The sequence below is a fragment of the Saccoglossus kowalevskii genome, chromosome 4 (assembly GCF_978046115.1).
Source record: "Saccoglossus kowalevskii chromosome 4, keSacKowa6.1, whole genome shotgun sequence".
Taxonomy (NCBI): Eukaryota; Metazoa; Hemichordata; class Enteropneusta; family Harrimaniidae; genus Saccoglossus; species Saccoglossus kowalevskii.
Genome location: NC_140644.1, coordinates 33,359,713 through 33,375,136, shown reverse-complemented (window position 1 = coordinate 33,375,136; position 15,424 = coordinate 33,359,713). Strand labels below are relative to the sequence as shown.

At 45.1% G+C, this 15,424-nt stretch overlaps 1 protein-coding gene across 2 annotated transcripts in view; it reads right to left on the bottom strand.

Moving 5' to 3' along the window:
• The window catches only part of LOC100366354 (uncharacterized), a 169,348-nt gene that overhangs the window by 132,053 nt on the left and 21,871 nt on the right, over positions 1 to 15,424 (bottom strand). For both annotated transcript variants that reach the window (XM_085498616.1, XM_085498615.1), the window contains exons 7-13: positions 15,052 to 15,214; positions 12,873 to 13,017; positions 9,105 to 9,270; positions 8,394 to 8,584; positions 7,898 to 7,921; positions 7,544 to 7,708; positions 7,157 to 7,341 (exon numbers count right to left, since the gene is read on the bottom strand). In XM_085498616.1, coding sequence (XP_085354742.1) covers positions 7,157 to 7,341; positions 7,544 to 7,708; positions 7,898 to 7,921; positions 8,394 to 8,584; positions 9,105 to 9,270; positions 12,873 to 13,017; positions 15,052 to 15,214 — 1,039 coding nt within the window. The remainder of the gene's footprint in view (positions 1 to 7,156; positions 7,342 to 7,543; positions 7,709 to 7,897; positions 7,922 to 8,393; positions 8,585 to 9,104; positions 9,271 to 12,872; positions 13,018 to 15,051; positions 15,215 to 15,424) is intronic.

Below are 15,424 nucleotides of genomic sequence, written 5' to 3'. Positions count from 1 at the left end.
TGTCATGGCGTACCAAACCACATTGGTTGGTTCCTGTCACAAATTTCACGGCGCATCAAGCCACATTGGCTAGTTCCCGCAGCCAGTGCATAGCGTACCAAGCCATATTGGTTGGTTCCCGCCTCAAGTGTCATTGCACACCAAGCCACATTGGCTGGTTCCCGCCTCAAGTGACATGGTGCACCAAGCCACATTGGTTGGTTTCCGTCTCAAGTGTCATGGCGCACCAAGCCACATTGGTTGGTTCCCGCCTCAAGTGTCATGGCGCACCAAGCCACATTGGCTGGTTTCCACCTCAACTGTAATGTCGCACCAAGCCACATTGGTTGGTTCCCGTCTCAAGTGTCATGGCGCTCCAAGCCACATTGGTTGGTTTCTGCCTCGAGTATCCTGGCGCACCAAGCCACATTGGTCGGTTCTCGCCTCAATTGTTATGGCGCACCAAGCCACTTTGACGGGTTCCCGCATCCAGTGTCATGGCGCACCAAGCCACATTGGTTGGTTCCCGCCTCAGTTGTCATTGCGCACCAAGCCACTTTGGCTAGTTCCCGCAGCCAGTGCATAGCGTACCAAGCCACATTGGTTGGTTCCAGTCTCAATTGTCATGGCGCACCAAGCCACATTGGTTGGTTCCCGCCTCAATTGTCATGGCGCACCAAGTCACATTGGTTGGTTCCCGCCTCCGGTAGCATGGCGCAACAAGCCATATTGCTTGGTTCCCGCCTCCAGTGACATGGCACACCAAGCAACATTGATTGGTTCTCGCCTCCAGTGTCATGGCGCACCAAGCCACATTGGTTGGTTCCCGCCTCAAGTATCATTGCACACCAAGCCACATTGGCTGGTTCCCGCCTCAAGTGTAATGGCGCACCAAGCCACATTGGTTGGTTCCCGCCTACAGTGTCTTGGTGCACCAAGCCACATTGGTTGGTTCCCGCCTTCAATGTCATGGCGCACCAAGCCACATTGGTTGGTTCCCGCCTCAACTGCAATGGCGCACCAAGCCACATTGGTTGGTTCCCGCCTCCAGTGTCATGGCGCACCAAGCCACATTGGCTCGTTCTGCCTAAAGTGTCATTGCACACCAAGGCGTATTGGTTGTTTCCTGCCTCAAGTGTCATGGCGCACCAGGCCGCATTGGTTGTTTCCCGCCTCCAGTTTCACGGCGCACCAAAGCACATTGGTTTGTTCCCGCCTCAAGTGTCATGGTACACCAAACCACATTGGTTTGTTCCCGCCTCCAGTGTCATGGCGCACCAGGCCACATTGGTTGGTTCCCGCCTCAGTTGTCAGTGCGCACCAAGCCACTTTGGCTAGTTCCCGCAGCCAGTGCATAGCGTACCAAGCCACATTGGTTGGTTCCTGTCTCAATTGTCATGGCTCACCAAGCCACATTGGTTGGTTCCCGCCTCAATTGTCATGGCGCACCAGGTCACATTGGTTGGTTCCCGCCTCAAGTATCATTGCACACCAAGCCACATTGGCTGGTTCCCGCCTCAAGTGTAATAGCGCACCAAGCCACTTTGACGGGTTCCCGCATCCAGTGTCATGGCGCACCAAGCCACATTGGTTGGTTCCCGCCTCAGTTGTCATTGCGCACCAAGCCACTTTGGCTAGTTCCCGCAGCCAGTGCATAGCGTACCAAGCCACATTGGTTGGTTCCAGTCTCAATTGTCATGGCGCACCAAGCCACATTGGTTGGTTCCCGCCTCAATTGTCATGGCGCACCAAGTCACATTGGTTGGTTCCCGCCTCCGGTAGCATGGCGCAACAAGCCATATTGCTTGGTTCCCGCCTCCAGTGACATGGCACACCAAGCAACATTGATTGGTTCTCGCCTCCAGTGTCATGGCGCACCAAGCCACATTGGTTGGTTCCCGCCTCAAGTATCATTGCACACCAAGCCACATTGGCTGGTTCCCGCCTCAAGTGTAATGGCGCACCAAGCCACATTGGTTGGTTCCCGCCTACAGTGTCTTGGTGCACCAAGCCACATTGGTTGGTTCCCGCCTTCAATGTCATGGCGCACCAAGCCACATTGGTTGGTTCCCGCCTCAACTGCAATGGCGCACCAAGCCACATTGGTTGGTTCCCGCCTCCAGTGTCATGGCGCACCAAGCCACATTGGCTCGTTCTGCCTAAAGTGTCATTGCACACCAAGGCGTATTGGTTGTTTCCCGCATCAAGTGTCATGGCGCACCAGGCCGCATTGGTTGTTTCCCGCCTCCAGTTTCACGGCGCAGCAAAGCACATTGGTTGGTTCCCGCCTCAAGTGTCATGGTACACCAAACCACATTGGTTTGTTCCCGCCTCCAGTGTCATGGCGCACCAGGCCACATTGGTTGGTTCCCGCCTCAGTTGTCAGTGCGCACCAAGCCACTTTGGCTAGTTCCCGCAGCCAGTGCATAGCGTACCAAGCCACATTGGCTGGTTCCTGTCTCAATTGTCATGGCTCACCAAGCCACTTTGGTTGGTTCCCGCCTCAATTGTCATGGCGCACCAGGTCACATTGGTTGGTTCCCGCCTCAAGTATCATTGCACACCAAGCCACATTGGCTGGTTCCCGCCTCAAGTGTAATGGCGCACCAAGCCACTTTGACGGGTTCCCGCATCCAGTGTCATGGCGCACCAAGCCACATTGGTTGGTTCCCGCCTCAGTTGTCATTGCGCACCAAGCCACTTTGGCTAGTTCCCGCAGCCAGTGCATAGCGTACCAAGCCACATTGGTTGGTTCCAGTCTCAATTGTCATGGCGCACCAAGCCACATTGGTTGGTTCCCGCCTCAATTGTCATGGCGCACCAAGTCACATTGGTTGGTTCCCGCCTCCGGTAGCATGGCCCAACAAGCCATATTGCTTGGTTCCCGCCTCCAGTGACATGGCACACCAAGCAACATTGGTTGGTTCTCGCCTCCAGTGTCATGGCGCACCAAGCCACATTGGTTGGTTCCCGCCTCAAGTATCATTGCACACCAAGCCACATTGGCTGGTTCCCGCCTCAAGTGTAATGGCGCACCAAGCCACATTGGTTGGTTCCCGCCTACAGTGTCTTGGTGCACCAAGCCACATTGGTTGGTTCCCGCCTCAACTGCAATGGCGCACCAAGCCACATTGGTTGGTTCCCGCCTCCAGTGTCATGGCGCACCAAGCCACATTGGCTCGTTCCGCCTAAAGTGTCATTGCACACCAAGGCGTATTGGTTGTTTCCCGCCTCAAGTGTCATGGCGCACCAAGCCACATTGGTTGGTTCCCGCCTACAGTGTCTTGGTGCACCAAGCCACATTGGTTGGTTCCCGCCTTCAATGTCATGGCGCACCAAGCCACATTGGTTGGTTCCCGCCTCAACTGCAATGGCGCACCAAGCCACATTGGTTGGTTCCCGCCTCCAGTGTCATGGCGCACCAAGCCACATTGGCTCGTTCTGCCTAAAGTGTCATTGCACACCAAGGCGTATTGGTTGTTTCCCGCCTCAAGTGTCATGGCGCACCAGGCCGCATTGGTTGTTTCCCGCCTCCAGTTTCACGGCGCACCAAAGCACATTGGTTTGTTCCCGCCTCAAGTGTCATGGTACACCAAACCACATTGGTTTGTTCCCGCCTCCAGTGTCATGGCGCACCAGGCCACATTGGTTGGTTCCCGCCTCAGTTGTCAGTGCGCACCAAGCCACTTTGGCTAGTTCCCGCAGACAGTGCATAGCGTACCAAGCCACATTGTTTGGTTCCCGCCTCAACTGCAATGGCGCACCAAGCCACATTGGTTGGTTCCCGCCTCCAGTGTCATGGCGCACCAAGCCACATTGGCTCGTTCTGCCTAAAGTGTCATTGCACACCAAGGCGTATTGGTTGTTTCCCGCCTCAAGTGTCATGGCGCACCAGGCCGCATTGGTTGTTTCCCGCCTCCAGTTTCACGGCGCACCAAAGCACATTGGTTTGTTCCCGCCTCAAGTGTCATGGTACACCAAACCACATTGGTTTGTTCCCGCATCCAGTGTCATGGCGCACCAAGCCACATTGGTTGGTTCCTGCCTCAGTTGTCATTGCGCACCAAGCCACTTTGGCTAGTTCCCGCAGCCAGTGCATAGCGTACCAAGCCACATTGGTTGGTTCCAGTCTCAATTGTCATGGCGCACCAAGCCACATTGGTTGGTTCCCGCCTCAATTGTCATGGCGCACCAAGTCACATTGGTTGGTTCCCGCCTCCGGTAGCATGGCGCAACAAGCCATATTGCTTGGTTCCCGCCTCCAGTGACATGGCACACCAAGCAACATTGATTGGTTCTCGCCTCCAGTGTCATGGCGCACCAAGCCACATTGGTTGGTTCCCGCCTCAAGTATCATTGCACACCAAGCCACATTGGCTGGTTCCCGCCTCAAGTGTAATGGCGCACCAAGCCACATTGGTTGGTTCCCGCCTACAGTGTCTTGGTGCACCAAGCCACATTGGTTGGTTCCCGCCTTCAATGTCATGGCACACCAAGCCACATTGGTTGGTTCCCGCCTCAACTGCAATGGCGCACCAAGCCACATTGGTTGGTTCCCGCCTCCAGTGTCATGGCGCACCAAGCCACATTGGCTCGTTCTGCCTAAAGTGTCATTGCACACCAAGGCGTATTGGTTGTTTCCCGCCTCAAGTGTCATGGCGCACCAGGCCGCATTGGTTGTTTCCCGCCTCCAGTTTCACGGCGCAGCAAAGCACATTGGTTGGTTCCCGCCTCAAGTGTCATGGTACACCAAACCACATTGGTTTGTTCCCGCCTCCAGTGTCATGGCGCACCAGGCCACATTGGTTGGTTCCCGCCTCAGTTGTCAGTGCGCACCAAGCCACTTTGGCTAGTTCCCGCAGCCAGTGCATAGCGTACCAAGCCACATTGGTTGGTTCCTGTCTCAATTGTCATGGCTCACCAAGCCACTTTGGTTGGTTCCCGCCTCAATTGTCATGGCGCACCAGGTCACATTGGTTGGTTCCCGCCTCAAGTATCATTGCACACCAAGCCACATTGGCTGGTTCCCGCCTCAAGTGTAATGGCGCACCAAGCCACTTTGACGGGTTCCCGCATCCAGTGTCATGGCGCACCAAGCCACATTGGTTGGTTCCCGCCTCAGTTGTCATTGCGCACCAAGCCACTTTGGCTAGTTCCCGCAGCCAGTGCATAGCGTACCAAGCCACATTGGTTGGTTCCAGTCTCAATTGTCATGGCGCACCAAGCCACATTGGTTGGTTCCCGCCTCAATTGTCATGGCGCACCAAGTCACATTGGTTGGTTCCCGCCTCCGGTAGCATGGCGCAACAAGCCATATTGCTTGGTTCCCGCCTCCAGTGACATGGCACACCAAGCAACATTGGTTGGTTCTCGCCTCCAGTGTCATGGCGCACCAAGCCACATTGGTTGGTTCCCGCCTCAAGTATCATTGCACACCAAGCCACATTGGCTGGTTCCCGCCTCAAGTGTAATGGCGCACCAAGCCACATTGGTTGGTTCCCGCCTACAGTGTCTTGGTGCACCAAGCCACATTGGTTGGTTCCCGCCTCAACTGCAATGGCGCACCAAGCCACATTGGTTGGTTCCCGCCTCCAGTGTCATGGCGCACCAAGCCACATTGGCTCGTTCCGCCTAAAGTGTCATTGCACACCAAGGCGTATTGGTTGTTTCCCGCCTCAAGTGTCATGGCGCACCAGGCCACATTGGTTGTTTCCCGCCTCCAGTTTCACGGCGCACCAAAGCACATTGGTTGGTTCCCGCCTCAAGTGTCATCGTACACCAAACCACATTGGTTTGTTCCCGCCTCCAGTGTCATGGCGCACCAAGCCACATTGGTTGGTTCCCGCCTCAGTTGTCAGTGCGCACCAAGCCACTTTGGCTAGTTCCCGCAGCCAGTGCATAAGCGTACCAAGCCACATTCGTTGGTTCCCGCCTCAATTGTCATGGCGCACCAGGTCACATTGGTTGGTTCCCGCCTCAAGTATCATTGCACACCAAGCCACATTGGCTGGTTCCCGCCTCAAGTGTAATGGCGCACCAAGCCACATTGGTTGGTTCCCGCCTCCAGTGTCTTGGTGCACCAAGCCACATTGGTTGGTTCCCGCCTTCAATGTCATGGCGCACCAAGCCACATTGGTTGGTTCCCGCCTCAACTGTAATGACCCACCAAACCACATTGGTTGGTTCCCGCCTCCAGTGTCATAGCGCACCAAGCCACATTGGCTCGTTCCGCCTAAAGTGTCATTGCACACCAAGGCATATTGGTTGTTTCCCGCCTCAAGTGTCATGGCGCACCAGGCCGCATTGGTTGGTTCCCGCCTCAGTTGTCAGTGCGCACCAAGCCACTTTGGCTAGTTCCCGCAGCCATTGCGTAGCGTACCAAGCCACATTGGTTGGTTCCTGTCTCAATTGTCATGGCGCACCAAGCCACATTGCTTGGTTCCCGCCTCCAGTGTCATGGCGCACCAAAGCACATTGGTTGGTTCCCGCCTCCAGTGTCGTGGTACACCAAACCACATTGGTTTGTTCCCGCCTCCAGTGTCGTGGCGCACCAAACCACATTGGTTGGTTCCCGCCTCCAGCGCACCAAGCCACAAGAGACCGATAAGTAGTAATGGTTACTTGTTACTTGCATCCTACTTACTTTTCGAAAGGAACGCCGGGAACCAGCAACGAAAGACCTCATTACCTCGGGCGGGGACACGAGAGGGCGTCCAATCTAAATGGAACGTTTTGGAGTCGGTCGTGCTCTCTCACGTTAAGTCTATTGCTAAACAATTCAAGCGATAACCAGTTTGACGCCACTGGTTGCTTGCTGAAGTGAGTTCTACGCGTGTTTTTATTGCATTCAAAATTGATCACTAGTACTAAGAATGAAATATCAACGTGCTTCTACATTCTCCATAAATTTCGTAACTTTCTATGGTCACGTGAAAGAAGAAACCTGTGGTTACTTTCAACAGTTTGCTGAGTCGGCTCAAAAACGTGGCACAATTTTAATGAAAAGACGAGGTTGTCATTGCTCAAACACCATTTGTTTATGGTGTTTGGGAGGGTAGACGTGATGACGAAACATCATTTTTGGGTTTTCCCGCTCTCTACAAGTGTAAACGGCCATTTGTGCATGAGGTCTATTGTCACAATTCACACGTAGTAAACAACGAATTTGATTGCTAACCTGATAATAAAAGCTCTCAGGAGCCACGTGACACTTGACGAAATAGTCGGATACCCATCGAATACCCTCCAGGGCGAAGTCCCATGCATTGGCCGCTCTGTAGGCATCTTCAAACAGGATCATACCCCAGGCTAGGTTAGTCAAGCTGGCAGCCATTGGCTGTCCAAATTTAACATGATCACCGGCTGTATCAAAGAGATAATTGTGTTGAGCATTATGCTCACCTACATTTGGTCAACGAGGTAGTCGAGGGCAACACAATGTTTAAACACTTGTTCCAAACGAAGCTATCTAGTGGCAGTGATGTCAAAGCTGTTTGTTCTTTTTTGTAATATAAATCGGAAGGCAATAAATAATTAACCATAGTATCAATAACATCACACTCACAATCATACCATCCTCCTGTGAGATCTTCTCCATAAAATCCCTGGTCACCTAAAGCCGAATCACTTCTGTACGGTATACGATTTGTCGCTTCCGGTAGATCACCTGATCGCTGGGCTTCATAAAACCGAATCGATTGATGTATAACCTCGATATAGTCGTATCCCCCTGTTCAAGTAGAAACATAGTTCTAATAAAATAAATTGGTAGTGGGTCTCTGTTTCATCGTTTCCACGAGTTCCGAGTTTTTGCAGGAATTTCGGTTCAAATGGACACCTTTATTTATATCATTGCGTACGTACAATTTATATTTTGAAAAAAAAATGACAAAAGGCTGGAAAAAGTATAAACTATTACCTGTTAATTCCAGATACTTGAGGCCTAAGAACAAAAATATTAATATTAATGTTTTGAAAATATTGTTAGGAAAGCAAGCGGGTATTTCAGGGTATTTTATTTCATTTCGAATTTCAATGTGAACTGATCTGGATTGAACGACGACAATCAATACACAACATTTGTTATTGTTGTTAGACAGAAACATCGTTCGAAATCTACAATATAAGAATCGAATGCCACAGAAAAGTTCTCTTTAGATAATGCCGATAATTCACCAAACTTTATTTGTAATTATTTTGACCTGGGAGCAAGTTTCTGTGTCACAGTAATTTAGGCATTGTTGTTGCGTAGTCATTGTCGGAAACGCGTTTGGTTTCCCTGTAATATTCGCGGCATTAGGCTTTATAATATAACAAGTATGTAAGGTATTAGCGCTTTGGACATTTTCCCTTAGAGTTCTATTGTAAGCTTATATCTAAAATGTGACTATACAAAAATAAAACGAAAATCGTACCGGCAACTGCAGACTGAAAACCTGCATTGAAATCGCACGTGACTTTATTTGTCTTTGAATCAGATCTGTCATCTACCCAGTTATCGTTGGCATCAGGTCCGCCGACAAGAGCACCATATAGAATTTGTGGGTTGGGATCAGGACTTAGAAATGTGGATTGATCACATGTGTTCGGCATATCAGGGCACGCACTAAAGATAATGTGAATAACTAATGTTAATAAAAACAATGTACTAAGCTTGCATAATATAATAATTACATGCCCAAATGGTAACGCATATTCTTTGCTCGTCATATTGGCTCGCATCGCATAATCATTTCATAAGGCATTTAAAAAGTATGAATTTGCATTTGAACATTTAAATGGCGGCAGTCGTCGCACCGCGTCCTGTTCGATATGGGACTCATAGCGACGTATACAACGCGTGTAAAATACATTGTTTATTTACACGAAATTCGAACACGCGCTGCGCGACGACCACCGCGCTTTAAGTATGAACTAAAAATCATGGCTGAGCATCGCCACCTAAAATTGTTACCAATAGTCAGCACCATCTACAGCTATGTAGTTTTAATGTACCTTAACCTAAAGTTTTTTTTCGATAACTGTAATGTGTTGAGATTGACCACTTTTATTTATATAATATGAAGATATCGATTACGTCATATTCGATGTAGTTTAGTCAGGGTAGCGTTAACGAATTAGTTTACCTAGCTTTGTGCTTGGGGCGTTCAGGGGGATTTACCCCGTAACCAACCACGTAGCTGCGACCGGAATCTCCAAGCATGTATCGGATCTGAGTTTTTGCAAAATCTCTATGTGCAACTGGATTGATTCCCAAATCGGCTGCCACCAAAGCAAGAAAAGCTGTGTTTGCTGTAGGGAAAAACTTAATTTATTTTGTCAGGTTTTAAAAATAACGACAATACATATGTGACGAGATTATGACGTTATAATTATCACGAATGAAGCATGTTGCAAATGTAGTGAAAGCTTGGCTTAACACGGGGATATAACAATTCAGACTAGAAGACACTCCAAGAGAAAAAATCACCATCACATCTTTTGAAGAAGAAGAAGACCAAAATTAAGTCCTGATTTTTGTATTCACTCAGCGAATGAGACAATGAACCTGTCTGACAGTGATCAAGAATCCCTTTCTAATGAAGTCATTAATTTGAGTTGTCTGGCAAAGAATAATCATTTAAAACTAGAACTGTCCCAATGTCAAACCAATTCAATGTTACTCTTTCTGAAAGTGTCATGATAATTTATCTATAATTGTTCGAAAGAATCGTTAAAAAAATCTGTATTTTCCAAACAATTGAACAGCCAGACCATTTTATGAGAATTCAATTATGTCATTTTGAGTAATGAATGAAAAATCATTATCAAAATGGGTGTTTCCATGGAAACCAAATTCACAACTTTACAATTCACAAGTCTAAATATTTAGTCATTATGTGAAGTTATATATTCAAGGTTGCAAGTAAAAACTGTAAATTATTCAAATTTAATCTAATCCAATCGATTGATTGTTTGTGTCACGTGCAATCCCTCCTTAAAAATTCATATCATTACGAATATATGATATATTAGTACATGTGTGAAGGGCATTCTTTCTTGAAAATTTCATGAAAATCCATCATTAACTTATAAATGAAAAGTCACCCGAAATGTCTGTCTAGTCCACATCGGTACCAAAATCAAGCAAATGGTGATGGTATCATGGACAACCCATTCTGAAATTCCATAAGAATTCATGCGTAGAGTTGTACATGAAAAGTTGGTGTTTCTGTAGCAACGGGTTGCACATCATTACATACATGGAATCAATTGTTCCATGTTTCAAGGGTAACCTCCTCTAAATATATCATTTCAAGGTGTCCTTTTTTTCAGTTTACAGCGGGTGATTTAGCGGGATATCATTTTATCATCCCTGTAAACTAGTTCAATACATGTGTGTTACTGATAACATTGAGTGCTATATTATTGTTTGTAAGGGGCATGATTCAATAAGATTCAGTAGAATGAGGGCGTCTCAGTGATGACGGCATGACGGTATACAAAGTTGCTTACCATAATTCAGTTGATGGATTTGTTTTAAAAATAGTCATTAAATAAAAACAAGGGTGGTTCATATTTTTATACAAATACCGTTGCGTATACTGTATAGAGAAGGAATCAGTTTTTGTCCGCCAAGTCGACGGTAACAACTTGTGTAGGAACCCAGTGCGGTCCTTGCCAAATGAAATGTTAAAACATATTCTATAACTGTTTGACAAGTTTTCTTGGCTCTGCACACAAGTCTATGTAACAAATTAGAAGCAACAGCTTGATTATTTCCAATGGTACGCCCTCTATATGACATAGTCGGTACGAACTTTGACTACCACCCACGTTTAGTTTCAATTTTTTGGACAAATCCTGACCAGTTTTTCTGCAGAAATGGGGGACAATTGCCGAGGATATTCAATGAACTGTCAGTTCTCGCTTTCTATGAAGATTGACGTAATTTATGTGCGAGTTGCTAGCGCTCTCATATATGCCAGGACACTTGTCATTTTACCAAAATCACTGTTGCTAGAAGAAACAGCAAGATTCATGCGTTTGCCATTATACTTTGGTCAAGTTATTCCTTGAAGTTGGCTTGAATTTCTGAATTGGTGAAGCAGTGGTTCGATGGCAATGGAATAAAATTATCCGGATAGGTCTTTACGAATACCCCGCGAGAAATCAACTGGACTGATGAGGCGCCATTTATTTGAATATGTGCTAGTAATTCACTAATTGATCGCCAAAATGAAACGCTTTATGGCGATCATTTTGAACTATATCAAAGGCCTTTTCGTTGTTCAAGGGCACACGTGCAAGAGTATCTATTGGTTCTATTTGCATAGGTAATGACATCACGAATGAGAGATATATTGATAAAATACGTCTATCGGGGATGGAGTATAACTACCCTATATTGATTACGTCATTGAGAGCTGAGTGTAGTCAAATAGAAAGCGCTATAGTGAGAATTTAGAGTAGGATTTGTGTTTACATGTTTTTTTTCAATATGTTTAATGCCGTTACACAGAGTGCGTTTTGTATTTTTATAGATGGAGCTTAGTTATGCAGCCGTTTAGTGATCTTTTTGTTTTTTTGTTTTTTAGTTTCCACCTGTTAGAATTGAGTTGCATAAGAAATTGCTACTCCACCAACCCGCAGGTAATCACTAATATTGTTACAGTATCGCTATCATGCATGAAACTTAAGTGAAAACACCATACAGGATTGCGATTATTAACCTGTTTAATGAAAAGACAGCGAAACCATACAGTGAAATTATATTAATTTCGATCATTCTCCAATAAATTTCGTTGTTTGCACGTTTGTATCGGACTGTATTATAGTATCGGCTTTGACAGTATATAGTTGCAAGTCGTTTTCAGATTCAGATTTTCTCACCAGTTTGGGTGATTTCGTTTATAACAGCTTGCGTGTGGGTATCGTTTTGAATGAGTGACTACCGTTACTCGTCGACGTGCTTAGACTTGCAGCTCAAGGCGTTGGCATTGCTGATATACGGGGGGGGACATTTCTTGGCATATTTCCCTTTTTGTGGACCTGTGACACGTAACGTAATCTCATCAGTTGACAAATAAATTCTGTAGGAACGGTCTTCATACATAACGACAAATCCGTCATCAAGTTTATCTTGATCACATAGCATGTAAGCTTGTCCCTGAAAGGACTTTACATGTAGTAGTCATAGTTTCTTGCACCCCATTATACTCAAAGTTTTGACAATTCTTCCAAAGCGAGTCGATTCTTTGCAAGAATGTCAGTAAGAATGAAGGGGCCCGACAACATTACTTTACTTGCCGGCTTAATTATCGGCTCCACATAAGTAAAATTATTGTCAATACCATACAAGTTCAACGAATCTAGAAAATGCATAACTTGACCATTAGCTCGTGAAGCAGCTACGATATTTCAACCATTACTAGGACATAGTTTCAATGCTCGCACCATTAAAAGGATTGACGTGCTGACTTGACTTGCGGCAGCCATCTTGGATGCCAGCGTGACAAATAGCCACAAAACACTGAGAAAACAAAACCAACTACAATTCTACAGATGTATGCCTGAATACCCAAGAGAAAGCACAAACAGAATCACTGGACACTCAGAAAGACGTCATTGACAAGCAGTGAGACTGATGTTTTCTAGAAAAGGAGAAGAAAGCTAAAAACTTCAGGAGCAATATATCAGCGTTTGGCATACATACATACGTACATACATACATACAGAGAAACAAGCAAACGCTGAAAAACACACAAGCTCCTTGACAGATGCAAATCTGCCACTTACTATTGATCATGGTTGACAGCTTTGGCATAGTAAATGGCGTCGAGAGACGAATTCAGTCGCATGGTACACAAGATATAGACACTATATAACACAGGTGCAATGATATATTTACTTGCCTGCATATCGTAAAGTTCCCCACTTATTTCTGTATGCCAAACCTTTAGGTGTACGCGGTACATTCCCTCCGGGCAACCATCTGTTCATATACGTGGTGATTGCAGTTTGATATCGCTGGTCTTGGTTGTACTCGTACAACAAAATCTGCGGCGATATGTAAGATAATTATTTGTTGACTTCTGTATACAATATGCGTTAGTCAATTTTTTTAACCTCGATCTTTTACTCAGCATACTCAGTTGTTCTTTATTAATGTTCTTTATGACCATACACGAAACATTCGGATTCACAGTTTCTTTGATCTCACGTGACTCTCTCTATATAATCTATCACGAAGAACGATATATAAGACATATGAAGGGAGAACTACCGGGTTACATGTCAAAGAATGGTTTATAACTTAAAATTCACACCAAGCCATCACATTCATGATTGATCACGTGGATATATTGTAATGACAATTGACGTGGTGATTATATTTGCACCACGGTGAGAATATTTAAACCGCGGTTTGAATATTTTCACCGAGGTGTAATTTAAAGTTGAAATGTCGTAAATTCGACATTATGCAGAAAATTATTCTCACCGCGGTCTAAATATTTCCACCGCGTAGAAAATTATTTGCACCGCGGTTTAAATATTGCCACCGCGGAGAAAATTATTTCCACCGCGGTTTAAATATTTCCACCGCGTAGAAAATTATTTGCACCGCGGTTTAAATATTGCCACCGCAGAGAAAATTATTTCCACCGCGGTTTAAATATTTCCACCGCGTAGAAAATTATTTGCACCGCGGTTTAAATATTGCCACCGCAGAGAAAATTATTCTCACCGCGGTTTAAATATTTCCACCGCGTAGAAAATTATTTGCACGCGGTTTAAATATTCCCACCGCGGAGAAAATTATTTCCACCGCGGTTTAAATATTTCCACCGCGTAGAAAATTATTTGCACCGCGGTTTAAATATTGCCACCGCAGAGAAAATTATTCTCACCGCGGTTTAAATATTGCCACCGCGTAGAAAATTATTTCCACCGCGGTTTAAATATTGCCACCGCAGAGAAAATTATTCTCACCGCGGTTTAAATATTTCCACCGCGTAGAAAATTATTTGCACCGCGGTTTAAATATTGCCACCACAGAGAAAATTATTTCCACCGCGGTTTAAATATTGCCACCACAGAGAAAATTATTCTTAACGCGGTTTAAATATTTTCACAGAGGTTTAAATATTTCCACCGAGGTGTAAATTAAAGTGAAATTCGACAGAAATTTATTCTCACCGCTATTATAGTTCATTTCGGCGGTCTTTGTTGCATCGCAATTTTGAATAGAAATTATAAAAGTATACATACTGGACGACATTTGAAATACTCTTATCCATAGAAGCAAAATATTTATTTATTTTTGTTTTAGTGTTTATAAGCATGTCCCTGTTTCATATATGTTTCCACACTGAATCATTTGGGTTTTGAATGAACACTATTTTTATAGACATAAAGTCCGTGAACCCTTAGATGAGTTTATGGGGTTTATAGTCCATGCATATGCACTGGATCGTCGTGTATAATGTAAAGGAAAGAAAATGGTTCTCCACTATTCATCGAAGTTTTGACAACATCGGTTCACGTGATCTGAATTAATATTCATAAACGTAATCGCATGTAATAACTGATGTATAATCATATTTGCACATAATTTACATTTATGTGCAAAGAATACATAATTACATATTTTATTTATTTATTTATTTATTTATTTATTTATTTATTTATTTACTTACTTATTTAAAAAACCCACATAACACTAATGAGAAAAAAAAAGCGTGGAATAAATCTTCTGTCGATTTCGAAGATATCGTACTTTTACTCCAACAATACCAATGCCAATACGATACAAATGTCAGCAGCAACAATTAAGGAGATGAATGATGTACGTATTTTGACAGCGTTTCTTATATATTGCGATTCTCCAAGTCGAGCCTACGTCACAAACTGGTCAAAATCCCCCAAACTTGCCAGCAACCAATCACAGACTAGCTTAAACAATAGCTTTCCCGGACGATAATACTTAGCAGCGTTATTTCCCCCACGCTAACTTGAAAAATCTTTTATTTTTGTCTCGTTTCCGTTTCTGGTCTGTCTTAGAGAATAAGAATTTTGTATGTGATACCTCACCTGCACAGCGGGATTCTTATTCTTAACTGAGTATGCCCATGATGGCGTTCCAAGGTTGAACTCGTCATATAGAGCTTCTGCTGTTTGGATATATGATATGTTGTTGGTGGCATAGTACAACCAGCACGCAGCCAGTCCCAGTTCGTCACCATAATCACTGGAGCTAAATTCATTATAATAGCTTCATTAGACTTTGCAGGATTCTAACAACTAATTATCTATATGAGTGTTTGTATGCTGGCTCATGTACATTTGACAAACATTTATACACAGACTTCAGTAAGTTTCGTACCATTTAACAATATAGTATGGCGGAAAGCTGACAGTATGTAAATTAGCAAATATATCAGTTTATGTAACAGCATTACATTAC